The sequence below is a fragment of the Papio anubis genome, chromosome 13 (genome assembly GCF_008728515.1).
Source record: "Papio anubis isolate 15944 chromosome 13, Panubis1.0, whole genome shotgun sequence".
NCBI classification, from domain to species: Eukaryota; Metazoa; Chordata; class Mammalia; order Primates; family Cercopithecidae; genus Papio; species Papio anubis.
In genome coordinates, this window is record NC_044988.1 from 49,867,107 (window position 1) to 49,886,666 (window position 19,560).

The 19,560-nt window shown below is 35.9% G+C and overlaps 1 protein-coding gene and 1 pseudogene across 1 annotated transcript; both read right to left on the reverse strand.

The window, feature by feature from the left end:
* Window positions 1-4,558: 4,558 nt before the first annotated feature.
* Window positions 4,559-6,046, reverse strand: LOC101019380 (interferon alpha-6). The gene has a single exon (XM_003911659.5). It carries the CDS (start codon window positions 5,390-5,392, stop codon window positions 4,823-4,825), a length of 570 nt encoding a protein of 189 aa, XP_003911708.1. The 5' UTR covers window positions 5,393-6,046; the 3' UTR covers window positions 4,559-4,822.
* Window positions 6,047-14,076: 8,030 nt separating this feature from the next.
* LOC101020997 lies at window positions 14,077-19,560 on the reverse strand (annotated as a pseudogene).

A 19,560-nucleotide genomic window follows, 5' to 3' on the forward strand; every position in this document is an offset into this window, starting at 1 on the left:
CAGCCCAAAAGCTCCTTAAGCTGATAAGCAACCTCAGCAAAGTCTTAGGATACAAAATCGATGTGCAAAAATTACAAGCATTCATATACACTAAAAGTAGACAAGCAGAGAGCAAATCATGAATGAACTCCCATTCACAATCACTACAAAGAGATTAAAATACCTAGGAATACAGCTAGCAAGGGATGTGGAGGACCTTTTCAAGGAGAACCACAAACCACTGGTCAAGGAAATAAGAGGGGACACAAACAAATGGAAAAACATTCCATGCTCATGGTAGGAAGAATCAGTATCATGAAAATGGCCATACTGCTCAAAGTAAAATTTATAGATTCAATGCTGTTCCCATTGAGCTACCATTGACATTCTTCACAGAATTAGAAAAAAAAACTACTTTAAAATTTATGTGGAACCAAAAAGAACCCAGACAGCCAAGACAATCCTACGCAAAAAGGAAAAAGCTAGAGGCATCATGCTACGTGACTTCAAACTGTACTGCAAGGCTACAGTAACCAAAACAGCATGGTACTTGTACCAAAAAAATGACACATAGACCAATGGAACAGAATAGAGATCTCAGAAATAAGACCAGACATCTACAACCGTTTGATCTTCAACAAACCTGACAAAAACAATGGGGAGAGGATTTCCTCTTCAAGAAATGAGAGAACTGGCTAGCCATATGAGAAAACTGAAAACTGGACCCTTCCTTACACCTTATCCAAAAACTAACTCAAGATGGATTAAAGAGTTAAATGTAAAACCCAAAACTATAAAAACCCTAGATGCTGGGGAGGATGTGGAGAAATAGGAATGCTTTTACACTGTTGGTAGGAGTATAAATTAGTTCAACTGCTGTGGAAGACAGTGTGGTGATTCCTCAAAGATCTAAAATCAGAAGTACCATTTGATCCAGCAATCCCATTACTGGGTATATACCCACAGGATTATAAATCATTCTACTATAAAGACACATGCACACGTATGTTTATTGCAGCACTATTTACAATAGCGAAAACTTAAAAAAAAAAAAAAAACCCTAGAAGAAAAATCTAGGCAATAACATTCAGTACATAGGCATGGGAAAAGATTTCATGGCAAAAACATCAAAAGCAATTGCAACCAAAGCAAAAATTGACATATGAGACCTAATTAAACTAAAGAACATCTGCACAGTAAAAGAAACTGTCATTTGAGTAAACAGACAACCTATGTAATGGGAGAAATTTTTTGCAATCTGTCAATCTGACAAACGTCTAATATCCAGAATCCGCAAGGGACTTAAACCAATTTCAAAGGAAAAAAAACATAAGGGCAAAGGATATGAACAGACACATCTCCCAGAAGTCATTTATATGGCCAAAAAACACATGAAAATCCAAAAGCTCAACATCACTAATCATTAGAGAAATACAAATTAAAACCATAATGAGATACCATCTCACCCCAGTCAGAATGGCGACATTAAAAAGTCAAGAAATAACAGATGCTGGTGAAGCTGTGGAGAAATGGGAATGCTTTTACACTGTTGGTGGGAATGTAAATTCATTCAATCTTTGTGGAAAACAGTGTGGTGATTCCTCAAGGATCTAGAACCAGAAGTACCATTTGACCCAGCAATCTCATTACGGGATATATACCCAAAGGAATATAAGTTATTCTGTTATAAAGATACATGCATGTGTATGTTTATTGCAGCACTGTTCACAATAGCAAATACATAGAATCAACTCAAATGCCCATCAGTTATAGATTGGATAAAGAAATGTGGTACATATACACTATGTAGCCATGAAAAGGAATGAGATCATGTCCTTTTCGAGGACATGGATGGAGCTGGAAGCCATTATGCTCAGCAAACTAACAGGAACAGAACATTAAACATCACATTTTCTCACTCATATATGGGAGCCGAACAATGAGAAGACATGGACACAGGAAGGGGAACAACATTGGAAGGCATGGGGAGGGAGAGCATCAGGATAAATAGCTAATGCATATGACACTTAATACCTAGGTTATGGGTTGATAGGTCCAGCAAACCACCATGGCACACGTTTACTTATGTGACAAACCTGCACGTTCTGCACATGTATCTGAGAACCTAAAATAAAATAAAATTAAATATAGAAAGGAAAAGTAAGATTACATTCTAGCAACTACTAAATGTCCCTAGATCGATCAGTCAGTGCATTTCTACTGAACTTCATGGTTTGTTATTTTCTGTCTCAAGGTAAAAATTTAAGGCAGTGAGGTCCAGCAATGCTGCTAGATGAAATTAGTCTGCTTTTCTTTACTGGTTTTAGAGTTTAAACAATTCATACATTCTTTTTTTATTTTAGTATTTTTCTGGTCAAATGCTGTATGGCTGCTTCTGAATTACTTTCTATTTTATCTTCAGGTAAATAACAACATAGAGAAGTACAAATGGAAACATAAAGAGCTCATATCATTATTTTCTATCATTTTCAACACATCCTTTTATTCTTTCTTTAAATTAATGTTTTTATAAATTGTCATTGCATTTGGATATGTTGAAGAAAAGAGAAAACAAATGCAAATCTGAATATGGTAAACATGAAAGAAGGAAAGTGACTCCCCAGGCCAAAAAATTGTAATAGGAGTTTTTCTCTCATATTTCCCTTTCCACCTACTCTAATATGGTTTCTGCTTGTAAATTCTACCAAGTCAACTTCACTAAGATCACCAATTCCATCTGTTTTTCTACTGTGGTAGATTATTTCAACCCATAGAGCAGTTTACTGACAGTCATGATAGTATTAACCAAAATAACGTTATCATTATAATTTATCATTATAAATAATTTGATATGTCATAATTTAAAATAAATATTAAATATACTAGTATGATTTTTCAATACATCAAATCCATGAAATCTATCTTATAGACATACATATTTCTAAAAATGGCAAGCTATGCAGATAAAAATTAATTCATGTCCTTTTCCAGATCCTACTTTACTTCTCTCCTTAATTTCATGATGAGGCAGGATAGGTAGTTAGGGAAGTAACCATGTCATCAGGATGTCACAACCTTGGTGACCATACCATCAACACAATAAGCTTCAGCATTAATATTGTAATTGAACTCATTCAAGCAAGGCTGTAGTTCCCCTGTAGAGATCATGCACATTTTGATTTTACCTGTCCTCAGAGTGACCCTTTGCTCATTATAATAGTAAAGAATAAACCCGTGGATGGAAGATTTAAGATGCTAATGAGACATACAATGTTACAACAAGCATATAGAGCTACTGCACGTGTGCACCCAGAGGACCACCAAGAACATGCTTACTAGTAACGCCTCTTCCCACCTCCTTATGGATAATCATGGAAGATTCCCATAAAAGGAGTCTCCCTAGTACTAGTCTACTTTCTGATCTTTATTAGCAGCCTACCCTGAATCCTCTCTGTCTCAGGGTGTACTGTCTATTCTACACCTAGCTTTCAAAATATTTTTTCTATTTTTTTTGCAATAAATTACTCCATGCTGCATATCCACTGCTGTGTGTCTCTTGTTTAAATTCTTAAAACTAGGAAGACAAGAATCTAGGTCTCACATCAGCCATCAGCAAGAAGGCAAACTTCTCAAAATTGTTTTCTGTATATATTGTCATTACCTTCTCTTCTCTTATTTATTATTCTACCTGCTCCTGTATGGTTTCTACTGATTAATTCTATCAGTCAACTGATTGATTCTACCAATCAACTTCCACTAAGACCACCAATGCCCAATGTACCAGGCAGTTTCAATCTACTCTACATTTTACATGAATATGTCAATTCTTCTAAGCAGTTTTAGTCCTTTAAATTTACTCTTATCACCATTCTCTCTTTTCCTTCTAGTATTTGGCCATTCCAAATCTGTTTCTATTGTAGCTGTTTCCTCCCTTTAAAGTTGAAGGTTTCAGAGGAAATTTTCAGTCTCTTTGTCATTCTGTAAACTCTTCTCACATGACCACTGCTGTTCCTGGAGTTTCAGGTCATGGCATTGCTTGAAAATTGCAGACTGAAATATCAAATTGCCAGTGAACGTTTGCACTTATGTGTCTACCAGTCAACTGTAGAAGACATCTGCTGCTTTTGTTTTTGTTTCCTCATATGCCTTACTTCAGCTTCTGCTGAAAAAAAAAATACCGTTTTTCGGTCTTCTTATATCATTTATCTAACAGATTTAATTAGAATTGTTGTTTTTAGGTTTTTTTCCCTACACAAAGAAAGATGACAGACAGCAAGAAGTGTAAGTGTATCTTCATCTCTATAACCTGAAGTCAACATACAAGCTGGCTTATAGAATGTAAATTTGTACTGTACTTATACCTTGAGTATAATAACAATGAGTCAATGAATTGAACCATACATTTTTAAATCACGTTGGAGAATCAACTTGGTGTTTCTCCTTAGAGAATAAACAAATCCAAGAAGTTTTCTATAGTAAATATTTAATAAACTAAACAAAATAATACATTGACTAAACATAAATATATATTTTATGTTTTCAACAATAAAAAGGTATACATTTTATGTCTTTATATGAGCAAAAAATTAAATATTATAAATAGTCAAATAAATATTCATTTAATAAATAGATAAATAGATCCATCAGCTTAGTCATCTGTAACGGACTAATTCCCGTGCAACTGAACACGATGTTGCTTAATTTATACACTTGAAAATATTTGACACATTTGATTCAACTCATGGTATGGTTATAGCAGAAACAAGAGTCTTTAAAATGCAGATCTTTAAAGTGTGAGCTGGTGTAGTCGTCAACGGGAGTCGTTTCTGTTTTGGATCAGGTCTTATTCCTTCCTCCTTAATCTTTCTTGCAAGTTTCTTGATGAAGAGAAGGATCTCATGATTTCTGCTCTGACAACCTCCCATGCACAAGGGCTATACTTCTTCTCTGTCAGGTAGAGAGTGATTCTTTGGAAGTATTTTCTCACAGCCAGGATGGAGTCCTCATTCATCAGGGGAGTCTCTCCCACCCACGCCTCCTGCATCACACAGGCTTCCAAGTCATTCAGCTGCTGGTAAAGTTCAGTGTAGAGTTTGTCTAGAAGCCTTTCATCCCAAGCAGCAGATGAGTCCTTTGTGCTGAAGAGGTTGTAGGTCTGCTGGATCACCTCATGGAGGACAGAGATAGCTTGAGCCTTCTGGAACTGGTTGCCATCAAACTCCTCCTGGGGAAATCTGAAGTCGTATCTGTCCTTCAGACAGGAGAAAAGAGAGATTCTTCTCATTTGTACCAGGAGCATCATGGTCCTCCTGTGACCCAGGCTGTGGGTCTGAGGCAGATCACAGCCCAGAGAGCAGCTTGACTTGCAGCTGAGCACCACCAGGGCCATCAGTAAAGCAAAAGGCAAGGCCATGGTAGATGTTGCAGATGCTGTTGGACTTGTTGAGATGGGTGACTGAACCTTCAGCTCTAGGTTCTCTGAAAACCTGGCTTTATGTGTAGGTCTTAAATAGGGAACATACTAGTTTCCATTTTCAGAATTTACTTTCTACTTCTGATTTTGCTTTCCTTTATGTACTCTCTAAATGGGTATAGAGTAGTTTTTCAAGCAGTTTTGTGTGTGTGTGTGTATGTGTGTGTGTGTGTGTGGTCATCATTGACACTCCCTTCTCTTGCCTGCCTCCAGTGTCTTTTAAGAATTTTTCTTCTTAATTGAAATTAAATTTTTATTACATTTTATTAAATTTTAAATGTTATGAAATTTTAATAACAAATATACTGTATATATCCTTATGTACTGTATGTATATCTACTTTGTACAGTAAAAGAAAAAGGATAAAGTTTACTCTTATTATTTCTTGATCCGTTAGGAATGGTAAAATAATTTAACTAAAAGTTAAATTTTAAAAAATTTGACATTTAACTTAACTCTGAGCAGCAACTTTTAATTCGCTCTATTTACTTATATAAATTGCCTCAAACAAATTTGCGAATTAAGAATGTAGTAATATACATAATAATACCAACATGATGACATATGTTCATAAATTTCTTTTTTTTTTTTTTTTTTTTTGAGACAGAGTCTCGCTCTGTTGCCCAGGCTGGAGTGCAGTGGCCAGATCTCACTTCACTGCAAGCTCTGCCTCCTGGGTTCACGCCATTCTTCTGCCTCAGCCTCCCGAGTAGCTGGGACTACAGGTGCCCGCCACCTCGCCCGGCTAGTTTTTTTTTGTATTTTTTAGTAGAGACGGAGTTTCACCGTGTTAGCCAGGATGGTCTCGATCTCCTGACCTCGTGATCCACCCATCTCAGCCTCCCAAAGTGCTGGGATTACAGGCTTGAGCCACCGTACCCGGCCATGTTCATAAATTTCTTAAAGGTAAAAAATGAAATTATTTTCTTAAGTTTTATTTTTCGTATACCTAACTTTTAATTTTGCTTTAAAAAATAAACTAATTTTTAATTTCACTAGCTGCTACATATTCATCCAGAGATTGTCAACATTTTCTTCTTTTCAGCATTTGACATTAACTGTTGATGTGTTGAAAATATTTAGTAGAATTAAATAATAACGTATACATTATTTGTATTTAATTCTCAAAGTCTACCTAATACTCAGAATCCCTGAAGCTCAAACATAAGCAACATCTGGAAGAAAGGCAATCACAGCAAATGATGGAAAGAAAGTCCTCCAGTAAGCCATCTATTCACCATAGATTTATAACACTGATTGTGCATGTATTTTGTCTGTTTCTACTGAATTCAATGTCAGTATGTCTTGTGTGATACACAAGAAAATTCAGTAAGGAAAATGAACACTAGAGAATAAGATTACGTAAGAATTGAGCTTTGGAGGACCACAAACTATTGTAATATCTGAGAGTTGTTCACACCCCGAAGAATTAATTTCTACAACCTTAGGGGCAATGCCATCTCCAGTGGAAATACACAACTTGAATATATCATCAATTTCATTTTGTTTTCTATTTTTGCATTAAAGTTCAAATTCCTCAACATATATTTATAGTTTCTTTTTTTTTTTTTTGCCAGTTATATATCAATTAGTTTATTATAGGCTTCATAGAAAACAATCATCTGTGCCAAAGTGTTTTCATTAATCTAAGCTTACTTTAAAGCATAAATCTAGAAAACATACTTCTGATAGTGAATTTTAGTAAATAGGAAGATATATCTTTTTTTTTTTCTTTTATACTTTAAGTTCTAGGGTACATGTGCACAACGTGCAGGTTTGTTACATATGTATACCTGTGCCATGTTGGCGTGCTGCACCCATCAACTCATCAGCACCCATCAACTCGTCATTTACATCAGGTATAACTCCCAATGCAATCCCTCCCCCCTGCCCCCTCCCCATGATAGGCCCCGGTGTGTGATGTTCCCCTTCCCGAGTCCAAGTGATCTCATTGTTCAGTTCCCACCTATGAGTGAGAACATGCAGTGTTTGGTTTTCTGTTCTTGCAATAGTTTGCTGAGAATGATGGTTTCCAGCTGCATCCATGTCCCTACAAAGGACACAAACTCATCTTTTTTTATGGCTGCATAGTATTCCATGGTGTATATGTGCCACATTTTCTTAATCCAGTCTGTCACTGATGGACATTTGGGTTGATTCCAAGTCTTTGCTATTGTGAATAGTGCCGCTATAAACATACATGTGCATGTGTCTTCATAGCAGCATGATTTATAATCCTTTGGGTATATACCCAGTAATGGGATGGCTGGGTCATATGGTACTTCTAGTTCTAGATCCTTGAGGAATCGCCATACTGTTTTCCATAATGGTTGAACTAGTTTACAATCCCACCAACAGTGTAAAAGTGTTCTTATTTCTCCACATCCTCTCCAGCATCTGTTGTTTCCTGACTTTTTAATGATTGCCATTCTAACTGGTGTGAGATGGTATCTCATTGTGGTTTTGATTTGCATTTCTCTGATGGCCAGTGATGAGCATTTTTTCATGTGTCTGCACACATCTACAGCCATCTGATCTTTGACAAACCTGAGAAAAACAAGAAATGGGGAAAGGATTCCCTATTTAATAAATGGTGCTGGGAAAATTGGCTAGCCATAAGTAGAAAGCTGAAACTGGATCCTTTCCTTACTCCTTATACGAAAATTAATTCAAGATGGATTAGAGACTTAAATGTTAGACCTAATACCATAAAAACCCTAGAAGAAAACCTAGGTAATACCATTCATAGGCATGGACAAGGACTTCATGTCTAAAACACCAAAAGCAACGGCAACAAAAGCCAAAATTGACAAATGGGATCTAATTAAACTAAAGAGCTTCTGCACAGCAAAAGAAACTACCATCGGAGTGAACAGGCAACCTACAGAATGGGAGAAAATTTTTGCAATCTACTCATCTGACAAAGGGCTAATATCCAGAACCTACAAAGAACTCAAACAAATTTACAAGAAAAAACAAACAACCCCATCAAAAAGTGGGCAAAGGATATGAACAGACAGTTCTCAAAAGAAGACATTCATACAGCCAACAGACACATGAAAAAATGTTTATAGTTTCTAAACCAAGTCAATTCTATTAAACAAAAAGAAACCATCTTTGTCCTAAATTCATAACTGGATAAATATTATCATGTTAAGCGTTAACTTACAACTCCAATCCTAAGCGCTGGGATTTTTTTTTTCATAGCAAGTTAAGTTGCCTCATTCCTCTAGATTCCCTTTCTTAAAATGGTAAGTATGGGATCATCTTTGGCAAATCATCTCTTTAGTAACTGGACTCTGTCCTATTAACTGCCTTATCCTCAGTACCAGGCCTACTGTACTTATTCAAGAAATAATTTTTGCTGAAGCAATTTATCAGACTTTCTCTTTATACTAAAAGGCATTCATGGATGACAAAGCTATTTTGTTTCATCATGGCTGTATTTGTTAGGATTATAATAGACAATGGCTAATATTTCTACTCTACTCTTACTAAGTGTCAATAATGATTTTAGAATGTATTGCCAAACCCACTGGATATCTAATTCCTTTAAGGTATATATTGCACTGGGAATTCAAATGCAAGAGAAACATAATTTTCAGCCTTTGCATAGTACTATATTAAACTATATTATGACCTCATCTTTAAATTGCCCTCTACATTTTATAATAGAAATTAACCAGCCTGGTGTCACAATATCGAGCCAAATGTCCAAACTCAAACTCTCCCTGATTCACACAGCTTACAGCAAGCAGACAACAAATCACACTACATTTTGTGGGTAGTATCCCTGTAATCCCCAAGTCATCAATCTTCTACCTTTCCTGCCATTGTTAAGTAAGGCCAACTTCCCAGAATGTGTGTGTGAACTATAAATTGTTGGGACTTCATTGTTCCATCACCCAGAAATCTAGGCTTTAAATCATTTGATGATATTTAGATGACAACAGTATAAAATCAACATGTCTATATGAGGATAGAGATCAGATAGGATCAGTTTTTTTAAATAAACCAAATGCATTTTAATATTTATTATTTTTAACAATTTACTTAAACTATTTATGTCATTAATTAACTTAAACTCTTTTTATCATTAAAATGCTCAGAGTTCTGAAATGGGTACAGGAGTTTCCACAGTAAATGAACTTTCTTTCTAAAAATCTATTTTGCAAAAATTAATAACTTTTATACAATAATCCAGTCAACACATTTTTATTGGATTTTAGAGTTTAACCTAATCATCATAGCTTTTGAATGCAGGATAATCCTGCTTAAGCTGTTATTCTTAGTCTATTCAACACTGGAAAAGGAACCTTTTTTTTTTTTTTTTTTTTTTTTTTTTAAGATGGATTCTTGCTGTGTCTCCCAGGCTAGAGTGCAGTGGCAAGAGCTCAGCTTACAGCAACGTCTGCCTCCTGAGTTCAAGCAATTCTTGTGACTCAGCCTCTCAAGTAGCTAATACAGGCGCTTGCTACCACACCTGGCTAATTTTGGTAGAGACAGGGTTTCGCCATGTTGGCCAGGCTGTTCTCGAACTCCTGAACTCAAGTGCGGTGCCTGCCTTGGCCTCCCAAAGTGCTGGGATTACAGGCTTGAGCCACCATGCCCTGCTGAAACATTTTTGTTTGTTTCCCTGGATTGTGTTGGGAACTTAATGTATATTCGTTTTTATTGTGATATTTTGCTATGCAAATTTGTTTTGCTACTCCTGGATGTGTTTTTCACCTTCATTTTATGTCAATAAAAGTATGTAAATATGACAAAAAGAACTGAAATGTACAATGTTTCTATATAGTCCTCACAACACCAGATGTCTTTCTATCTCATTTCACTTTCCTAGAAAGTAAAAGTGGTCTGATTTCACATACAAATGCACAGAGAAAAAAATAAAACATATGTATGTCTAAATGAGAAAAATTTAAGAAGGAACACAATAGAAATTAGAAAACAATAAATGAAACTAAAAAAACAAAATATACCAAAACTTATGCAATGAAGTGAAAGCAGTGCTAAGTGAGAAATTTCCAGCCATAAAAACTTATAAAGAAGAAGAGAGTTCAAATCAACAACTGATATAGTTTAATTCTGTGTCCCCACCCAAATCTCATCTTGTAGCTCCCATAGTTCCCACATGTTGTGTGAGGGACCTGGTGGGAGATAATCAAATTATGGGGGCTGGTCTTGCCCATGCTGTTCTCGTGATAGTGAATGGGTCTCCCAAGATCTGATAGTTTTAAATGAGTCTCACAAGATCTGATCTGATAGATGAATGGGTCTCACAAGATCTGATAGTTTTAAATGGTCCTCACAAGATGTGATCTGATAGTGAACGAGTCTCATGGGATCTGATAGTTTTAAAAATGGGAGTTTCTCTGCACAATCTCTTTCTTTGCCTGCTGCCATTCGTGTAAGATGTGACTTGCTTTTCCTTGCCTTCCACCATGATTGTGAGGCTTCCCCAGCCATTTGGAACTGAAAGTCCAATAAACCTCTTTCTTTTGTAAATTTCCCAGTCTCGGGTATGTCTTTATCAGCAGCATGAAAACAGACTAATACGACAACCTTATTGTGCACCTTAAGTAACTAAGAAAAGAAGTGCAAATAAATAAATAAACCCCTAATCTAGCAGAAGGAAGGGAATAATAAAGCTGGAGCAAAGATAAATAAAACAGAGAATAGACGAGCAATTATAAAAAAAAAAAATCACTAAAACTGAGGGTTAGTTTTTTGAAAAGTTCAGCAAAATCAACAAACCCTTACTAGATTACTTTTTAAAAAAGAGAATACTCATATCACAAAATCAGGAATAAAAGAGGGGACACTACAGCTGACGCCACAGGAAAAAAAGATCATAAAACTATGAACAATTATACTTCAGCAAATTGTATAACCTAGAAAAAATGGCTGAATTCCTAGAAATGTACAACTTACCAAGACTGAATCATAAAGAAATAAAAATTTGCAATAGACCTATAAGGAGATTGAATAAATAATTAAAAACCCCTGAAAAAAGACAAGCCCTGGGCCAGATGGCTTTACTAGAGAATTCTACCAAAAATTCAAAAAATTAACAGGATCTTTCTCAAACTATTCCATAAGATTGAAGAGGAGGGAACACTTCCAAACTAATTTTATGAATCTTGCATTAACCTGACATAAAATTCAGTGAAGGACATGATATGAAAGCTACTACAAACCAATATCTCTGATGAATATTGATGCAAAAACCCTCAGCATAATACTTGCAAATCAAATTTAACAGCACATTAAAACGATTAGAGAACATGACTACATGCAATTTATTCCTGGAATGTAAGAATGGTTCAACACATAGAAATAAATCAATGTAGTAAACTACATGAACAGAATGAAGGGAGGAAAAACCATGATAACCTCAGTTGATGCTGAAAAACCATTTGATAAAATTCAATATCCTTTCATGATTAAAAAAGACACTCAGCAAACTAGGACTAGAAGGAAATTACCTCAACATGATATGGCCTATTATATGAAAATTCCATAGTAAACATCATACTCAACTGTGAAAAACTACATGTTTTTCTTCTAAGTTCAGGAAAAAGGCAAGAATGTGCTCTTACAACTAATATTTCAAATCCTAGCCAGAGTATTTAGGCAACAAAAAGAAATAACAAGCATCCAAACTGTAAAGGAAAAAGTGAAATTATCTCTGTTGGCAGATGACATATTCTTATATGTAGAAAAACCTAAAGATTACACACACACACACACACACACACACACAGAACTTATAAATGAATTGAGCAAAGTTGCAGTATACAAAATCAATAAAAATCAGTGGCATTTCTATATACTAACAGTGGATAATCTTAATAGGAAATTAAGAAAATGCTCTCATTTACAATAGCATCAAAAAACATAAAATATTTAGGAATAAACTTAACCCAGGATGTGAAAGACATGTACACTGGAAACTACCAAATACTACTGAAAAAATTAAAGATGACTAAAATAAGTGGAAAGACATTTACTTGTATCCATCACGGGTTGGAAGACTTAATATTGTTAAAATCTTCATACCCTCCAAAGTGATATACAGATTCAATGCAATCTCTATCAAAATCACAGAGGCATTTTTAACAGACATAGAAAAATACATATCCTAAACGTCATGGTCTCTGGATTGCCAAAACAATCTTGAGAAAGAAAAACAAAGCAAGAGGCCTCATGTTTCCTAATTTTGAAACATATTATGACGCTACAATAATTAAGGCAGCATGGCACTTGAATAAAAACAGACATATAGACTAATGGAATGGAATGGGAGCCCAGAAGTAAACTCTAACCTGCGTGGTCAAATAATCTTTGACAAGTGTGCCAAGACTACACAATGGAAAAAAATCCCTTTGACAAATGGTTTGGGAAAACTGAATATTCACATGCAAAAGAATGAAGTTGGATCTCTTACACTACACTGTAAGCAAAAATGAACTCAAAATGGATAATGATCCAAATATAAGATATAAAACTGTAAAATCAATTGAGGAAACTTACATGGCAAGTTTCATGACAATGGATTTGGCAATGAATTCTTGGATATGACACCAGAAGCACAGGTGAATAAAGTAAAAATAGATTAACTGGACCACATTAAAATGTAAAATTTCTATGCATCAAAGAACATAATTAACAGATTTAAAAGGCCACCTACGGAATGCAGGAAAATATTTGCAAATAGTAGATCTGATAAAGGGTTAATATCCAAACCATATAAGTAACTCCTTCAACTCAACAATTAATAAAAAGTTTAATTTAAAGAATGGGCAAATAACTTGAATAGGCATTTCTTCAAAAAATACACGTAAAGAGCCAACATGCACATTACTATGATCTGAATATTTGTGGCCCTCCAAAATTCATATATTAGAATCTTAACTCCTAAGGTGATGGTATTAAGAGATGGGAACTTCTGGGATATGATTAAGTCATCACGGTGGATCCCTCTGTGGCTGAATGGGATTAGTGCTCTTATAAAAGAGAACCCAGAGAGCTAGCTTTCCTTCCACCATATGATAACATAAGCAGGTGCTATCTATTAAAACAGGAAAGGGGCCCTCACCAGACATCAAATTTGCTGGTACACTGATCTTGGACTTCCCAGCTTCCTTCCAGGAATGTGAGAAATAAATTTCTGTTGTTTATAAGCCATCCAGTTTTTGGCATTTTGTCATAGCATCTCCAATGGACTAAGACACAGGTGAAAAGGTTCTCAACATAACCAACCATTAGGGAAATGCAAATTAAAACAACAAGAAGATATCACTCACACCTATCAGGATGTTTACTGTAAAAAAAGATGTTGGCAAGGATGAGGAAAAATGGAAACCCTTGTGCAGTGTTGGTGCGATTATAAAGCGGTACAGCCCAGCACTATGGGAAGCAGTATTATGGTTCCTCAGAAAGTCAAAAATAGAAGTACCATATAATTCAGCAATTACACTTCTGGGTATATATAAAAAATAATTAGAAGCAGGATTTTGAAGATATATTTATACACTATGTTTATAGCAGCATTACTCACAGTAGCCAAAAGGTAAAAGCAGCCCAAGTGTTCATTGATGGATGAATGAATGGTTAAACAAAATATGGTATATACATATAATGGAATATTATTCAGCCTTATGTATATTCCATTATGCTTACAATGGATTAGTATTCGGCCTTATACAATGGAATATTGTTCTGCCTTGTTATATTATTCAGCAAAATGTGGCATATCCATGCAATGAAGTATTATTCAGCTTCATTCTAACACATGCTACAGCATGAAGGGACCTTGAGGACTTTATGCCAAATGAAATAAGCCAGTCACAAAAAGACAAATACAGTCTTCCCTCAGTATCTGCAAGGAGATTGGTTGCAGGACCTCCTTCAGATACCAAAATCCACGATGCTCAAGTTCACTATATAAATTGGCATAGTATTCACATATAACCTATGAATATCCTCCTGTATACTTTAAATAATCTCTGGATTATTAATAATATCTAATAAAATAAAATGCTATGCAAATAGATATTATACAGTATTTTTATTTGTATTGTTTTTCTCGTATTGTTATTTTTATGGTTTATGTATTCAATATTTTTGACCTGAGATTGGTCGAATGTATGGATGCTGATCCATGGATATGGAGGGCCTACTGTACTGTATGATTCCACATATGTGAGATATCTAGAATAGAACAATTCATATAAACAAAAGGTAGGATGGTGGTTGCCAGGGGCTCACAGAAGGGAGAAAAAAATGGGGAGTTATTGTTTAATGGGTACAGAGTTTCAGTTTTGCAAGATAGAAAAGTCCCGGAAGTTAGTTGCACAACAAAATGAACATACTACTGAACTGTATGCTTAAAAACAGTTAAAATGGTAAATTTTATATTAAGTATATTTTACCATAATTTAAAAAGCATGTAAAAAGGGAAACATCCCTTTGGAAAAAGAGTGAGATTAAGGGATGAAGAAAAGATGAAGCAAAATAGTAGAAGGGATGTAGATTGGAGGTAGCAAGCAATTCTGTGCTTTGAAAACGTAATCATTTCTGGCTCAGGAGGTATTTTCAGCTTTATTGAATCCAGCCTTCACAGAGAGTCGAAGGAGACACACAAACCACTCACAAATGTTTACACACAAGAATGACTAGTTTCAGAGAGTGCATTTTTTTTTTTCTGGATAATGGTATGTTAACTGCACAAAATTCTCCCCTAGTAAATAAATATTTTCAAAATATGAATAATTTTTTCATCGTGTTTGTAATAAAAGTCAGGAACAGATTATTTCAAAGAATATGTCTCCCCACTTAATAGAGTTAATTAGGATAATGTTAATGAGAAGGATAAAATAGCTAAATTGCAGACGGTGTTTATTGTCAGTCAGCCATTGTTCTTAGCAGTTACAAGTCAATCCTCACTTTATCCAGTGAGGAATATGCTCATTTTTCACATTTATTGAACACCTACTATGAGCCCAGCTTCATTATGTCACTGGAAATATCAGTGACTGAAGCAGATAGTGAGAAGTTCTATTATTATCCCCATTTACAGAAGAAAAAAATGGAAACACAGAAAGCTATTGAATTGTGGAGCCACTGTTGGATCCCAGAAAGTCTGACCCTGAGTCCAGAGCTTTTACGTGCTTTCTGGGAATGTTTCTGACCATAAGAACCTAAATTCTAGACTGATCAACATTTTCCCACTAAAGTCCTGTTCAAGTAATGACAGGGTATTTATCTTCACTCCCATTTCTCCTTCTGGTGTGAGAAAATCACTTTTCTTTACTACTCTTTGTAGCATTTAACACATTTGAAATAATATAAATATTAGTCCTGTTTTTATGTCTCTTTCCCTCTTAGACTGAGAGAAACTGTGTTTGCCTTATTCACCTGTATTTCTTTAAAGAAATGTCACAGTTTGCCATTTATTCAGTTCACACATATAATAGGAATGGAATGAATTAGTTCATACATTTTTTCGTATTTTCTTCAATTTGGTTTACAAAAATAGAATGTAGATTTTATTTTTAGAATAGAAACATTTACAGAGTTTTCTTTGATAATAATTTAATAAAACAAAATACAAAGTTAATGACATGAAAAAGTGAATGTTTGTAAATTTTAATACAATGTAAAGATGAACATGTAAATTTTATAAATATCATAAAAATAAGGTATGTAAAACAGAAGGAAGATATGTAAATAGCATCAAGGTAGTCATCTCTGAGGTACGGATGCTCCAGGAGCTGAATATTTTTTACATACACTTGCTTTATGCTATTACTAAAGTATTTGCTAAAACTAATTCAGTTAATTCTGACTAAAGCAGAAATGAGCTGTTTTAATATCCAAAGTCACACGTACAACTGTGATATGGCAGATCAGTCAATGAGAATCATTTCAAGATGAGCCCAGGTCTTTAATCTTACTTCTCTATTTTTCTAGCAAATTTGTTGAGGTGGAGAAGGATCTCATGATTTCCACTTTGGCAACTTCCTAGGCACAGTTACCATATTTCTTCTATTTCAGGTAGACACAGATTCCCTGGAAGCACCTTCCTCAAGCCCAGTGTAGGGCTCCCAAACACCCCAGCAAATTCTTCCTCTACCATCACCTTCACCAAGCAGGTCTCCAGGTATTCCAGCTGCTGATGAAGTCCAGTGTGGAGCTGGTCCAGGAGGGTCATGTTCCAGGCAGCAGAGGAGCGCTATGTGGGGAAGAAGTTGAAGATCTGCTGCAGCATCTCATGGAGGACAGACACGGTATGGACCTTCTGCAACTGGGTGCCATCCACCATCTCCTGGGGGAACCTCAAGACTCTTCTGTCCTTGAGACATAAGAAAGGGGAGATTCTCCTCATTTGGCCCAGAATCTCTAAGGTCTTCCTGAGTAACAGGCCATGGTTTGGAGGAAGGTCACAGCCCGGGGATCCAACAGGGCCACAGCTGCGCACCACCAGGGCCACCAGTAAAGGGAGGAGGAGGACGATTGGGAAATGAGAGTGCTGCTGACTTGGCTGAGCTGGGGTCTGAGTGAACCTTGGACCATAGGTTCTCTGAAGATCATCTTTCTATGCATGGCTTTCACGGGGCATAAATAGTTTTCATTTTTCTGAGCATTTCTCTAAATTTTTACTTCCACTTATGTTTTCATTTATGTATTTTCCATATAACCTAAAATGATATCACTCCACCCTCTTGATTTTTGCATTAGAAGTTCAATATTCCCAGTAAACTTTAGAAATATCAATCCAAATGGATATTTATTAATCAGATGAGAAACATCTTTGTGCTAAAGTTAGAAGATATATTTTTAGCCCTGATCCTAGCCTCCAGTTTTACTCTCCATACTTTGCATAGGAAGTCAGGATACCTATGTCCTATGGGTTTCTGTATTCAGTTAGAGATTTACCTATCCTTGGTTAGTTTAGCAAATATTAATGCACCAATTTTAATTTCTTAGTTTTGATCATTGTTTCATGGCTATGTAAGTTGTTAACATTAGGAGAAGCTGAGTGAAGGGAAGAGAACTCGCTGTACTATCTTTGCACCTCTCTATAGGTCAAGAATTATTTTGTAATACAAGTTAAAAATGAATAGGCTTCCAAAATTCTTAATATTACTGATTAAAATTTTAAAAATATATGTTTCATTGATTAAAATCTTTCATTAAATGGTATTGTTTTCAAAAGACATAAAATTTAATCTCCTTTGTAACTGTTTAGCAGATAGTTCTGTCTCTTACCCCTTAAGGTTCTGACAAAGACTCTGTCCTTCACCAAACTTTAGTCAGTCTCCTACAAACTTTCTTGCTGACTAGGTCGTGCCTTTGGGTCCATTCTTAGGTTTGCCAAGTCCAGTTGTAGCAAGAATCTTACTAAGTCAGTTTTATGAGAATCCTTCCACGCTTGATAGCTGATTTACCATTGATATCTGATCAAATTCCTCATCCCACACACTCAATATATAATTACCCTGGCTTGCCTTTAGAAAGAATTATGTTCAGTTTAGCAATGATCCCCCTGCCTTTGATGTCTCCTTTTAGTGACTTTCTATCTGACCCCCTCTTTCTGCTTGTTGGGTATAAATCCCAGGTTGTCTCTGCTGATTTTTGAGCTGAGCACCAGTTGGTTTCTCTCCCCTCTTGATATGGTTTGGGTCGGCATCCCCATCCAAATCTCACATGGAATTGTAATCCCCAGTGTTGGAGGTGGGGCCTGGTGGGAGGTGATTGGATCACGGGGTGGTTTCTCATAGTTTAACACCACCCCCTGGTAGTGTCATGTTAAGAATGAGTTATTGCAAGATCTGGTTGTTTAAAATTATGCAGCAACTCCGCTGCTTCTCTCCTCCTGCTCCAGTCATGCAGGACATGCCTGCTTCCCCTTAGCCTTCTGCCATGTTTACTAGTGTCCTGAGGCCTCCCCAGCCCATGCTCCCTATCTTGTCCTGCAGGAATGCGTAGGAGCCAATTAAAGCCTCTTTTCTTTCCTAAATTACTAGTCTCAGGTTTTTTCTGTATAGTAATGCAAGAACTAATACACCTATCCTGATAGTCTCAACACCTGTTGCAATACTTCTAAATAAAGCCTTCCTTACTGTTATAACAAGTGTCAGCATAAATTTTTCTTCACCAGATCCTTAAATTAAGGCAGTACAATCAACACTGCGTACACACTCTGGTAGCCTGCAACATAAAGGCATCAACCAGTTGGCAAGTCAGGTGACTCAGGAGTGCTTTGTCATCTCAGTCCTCATCCTCTAATGCCATGCGGGCTCCTCCTCATTTCTCCAGAAGTGTTTTGTTCCATATGCTTGCTGAATTTAGCCTGTCCAGGTGTGCTCCTGAGTCTGAGCCTTGGATTCATTGGTTTTAGTTCTGATTTAGTTCATGTCTCTAGCCTGTGTGACATTTCTTTCTTAGAATTTCTGCCTTTATACGGTGGGAAATCTAAAAGTATTATGGATATTTGATTAAAGGTACTATGTGAATTTAGAATTGACAGAAATATACAGGGTTGATGAATATATTCACCAGGTGAAAAACGTGTTTTACGAATATGTTCGTGCTTATGATGGCATATCCTCAAGAAGACAAAACTAGAATATAATGTGTAAAGTAAGTGGGAGATTTGAATTTAATTGTAATGTAACATGTTGGCATGGACAAATGGGGCATTTCAGTGAAGAAGACAAATGGAAACTGAAGAGAAAGACCCTGCCGTTATGTACACAGGACTCTACTAGGAAAACATTGATTGGTCTAGAAATCAGCTCCGGTTCTTATGTCCAGAAATATTCCCAGAGAGCATGTAAGAGGTAAGAGGTAAGACTTCAGAGCTGAATTTTCTCCATCCAAACTGTAGCTGCACAACTTAATAGCTTAGCTTCATAACTTAATAGCTCTCTGGTATTTCTTTTTTTTTTTTTCTTTTGTAAATGGGGACAATAGTAAAATCTATCACTGTGTGCCTTCGTCAGTGATATCTCCAGTGAATAAATGGGACTAGGTACGTGGTAGGCATTCAGTAAATGTGGAAAACGAGGGTATTCTATTTTGGTTAAGTGAGCATTCAT

Bases quoted from the DNA above. Each gene is read 5' to 3' on its own strand.
- LOC101019380 (XM_003911659.5), bottom strand. From the start codon at position 5,392: ATGGCCTTGCCTTTTGCTTTACTGATGGCCCTGGTGGTGCTCAGCTGC.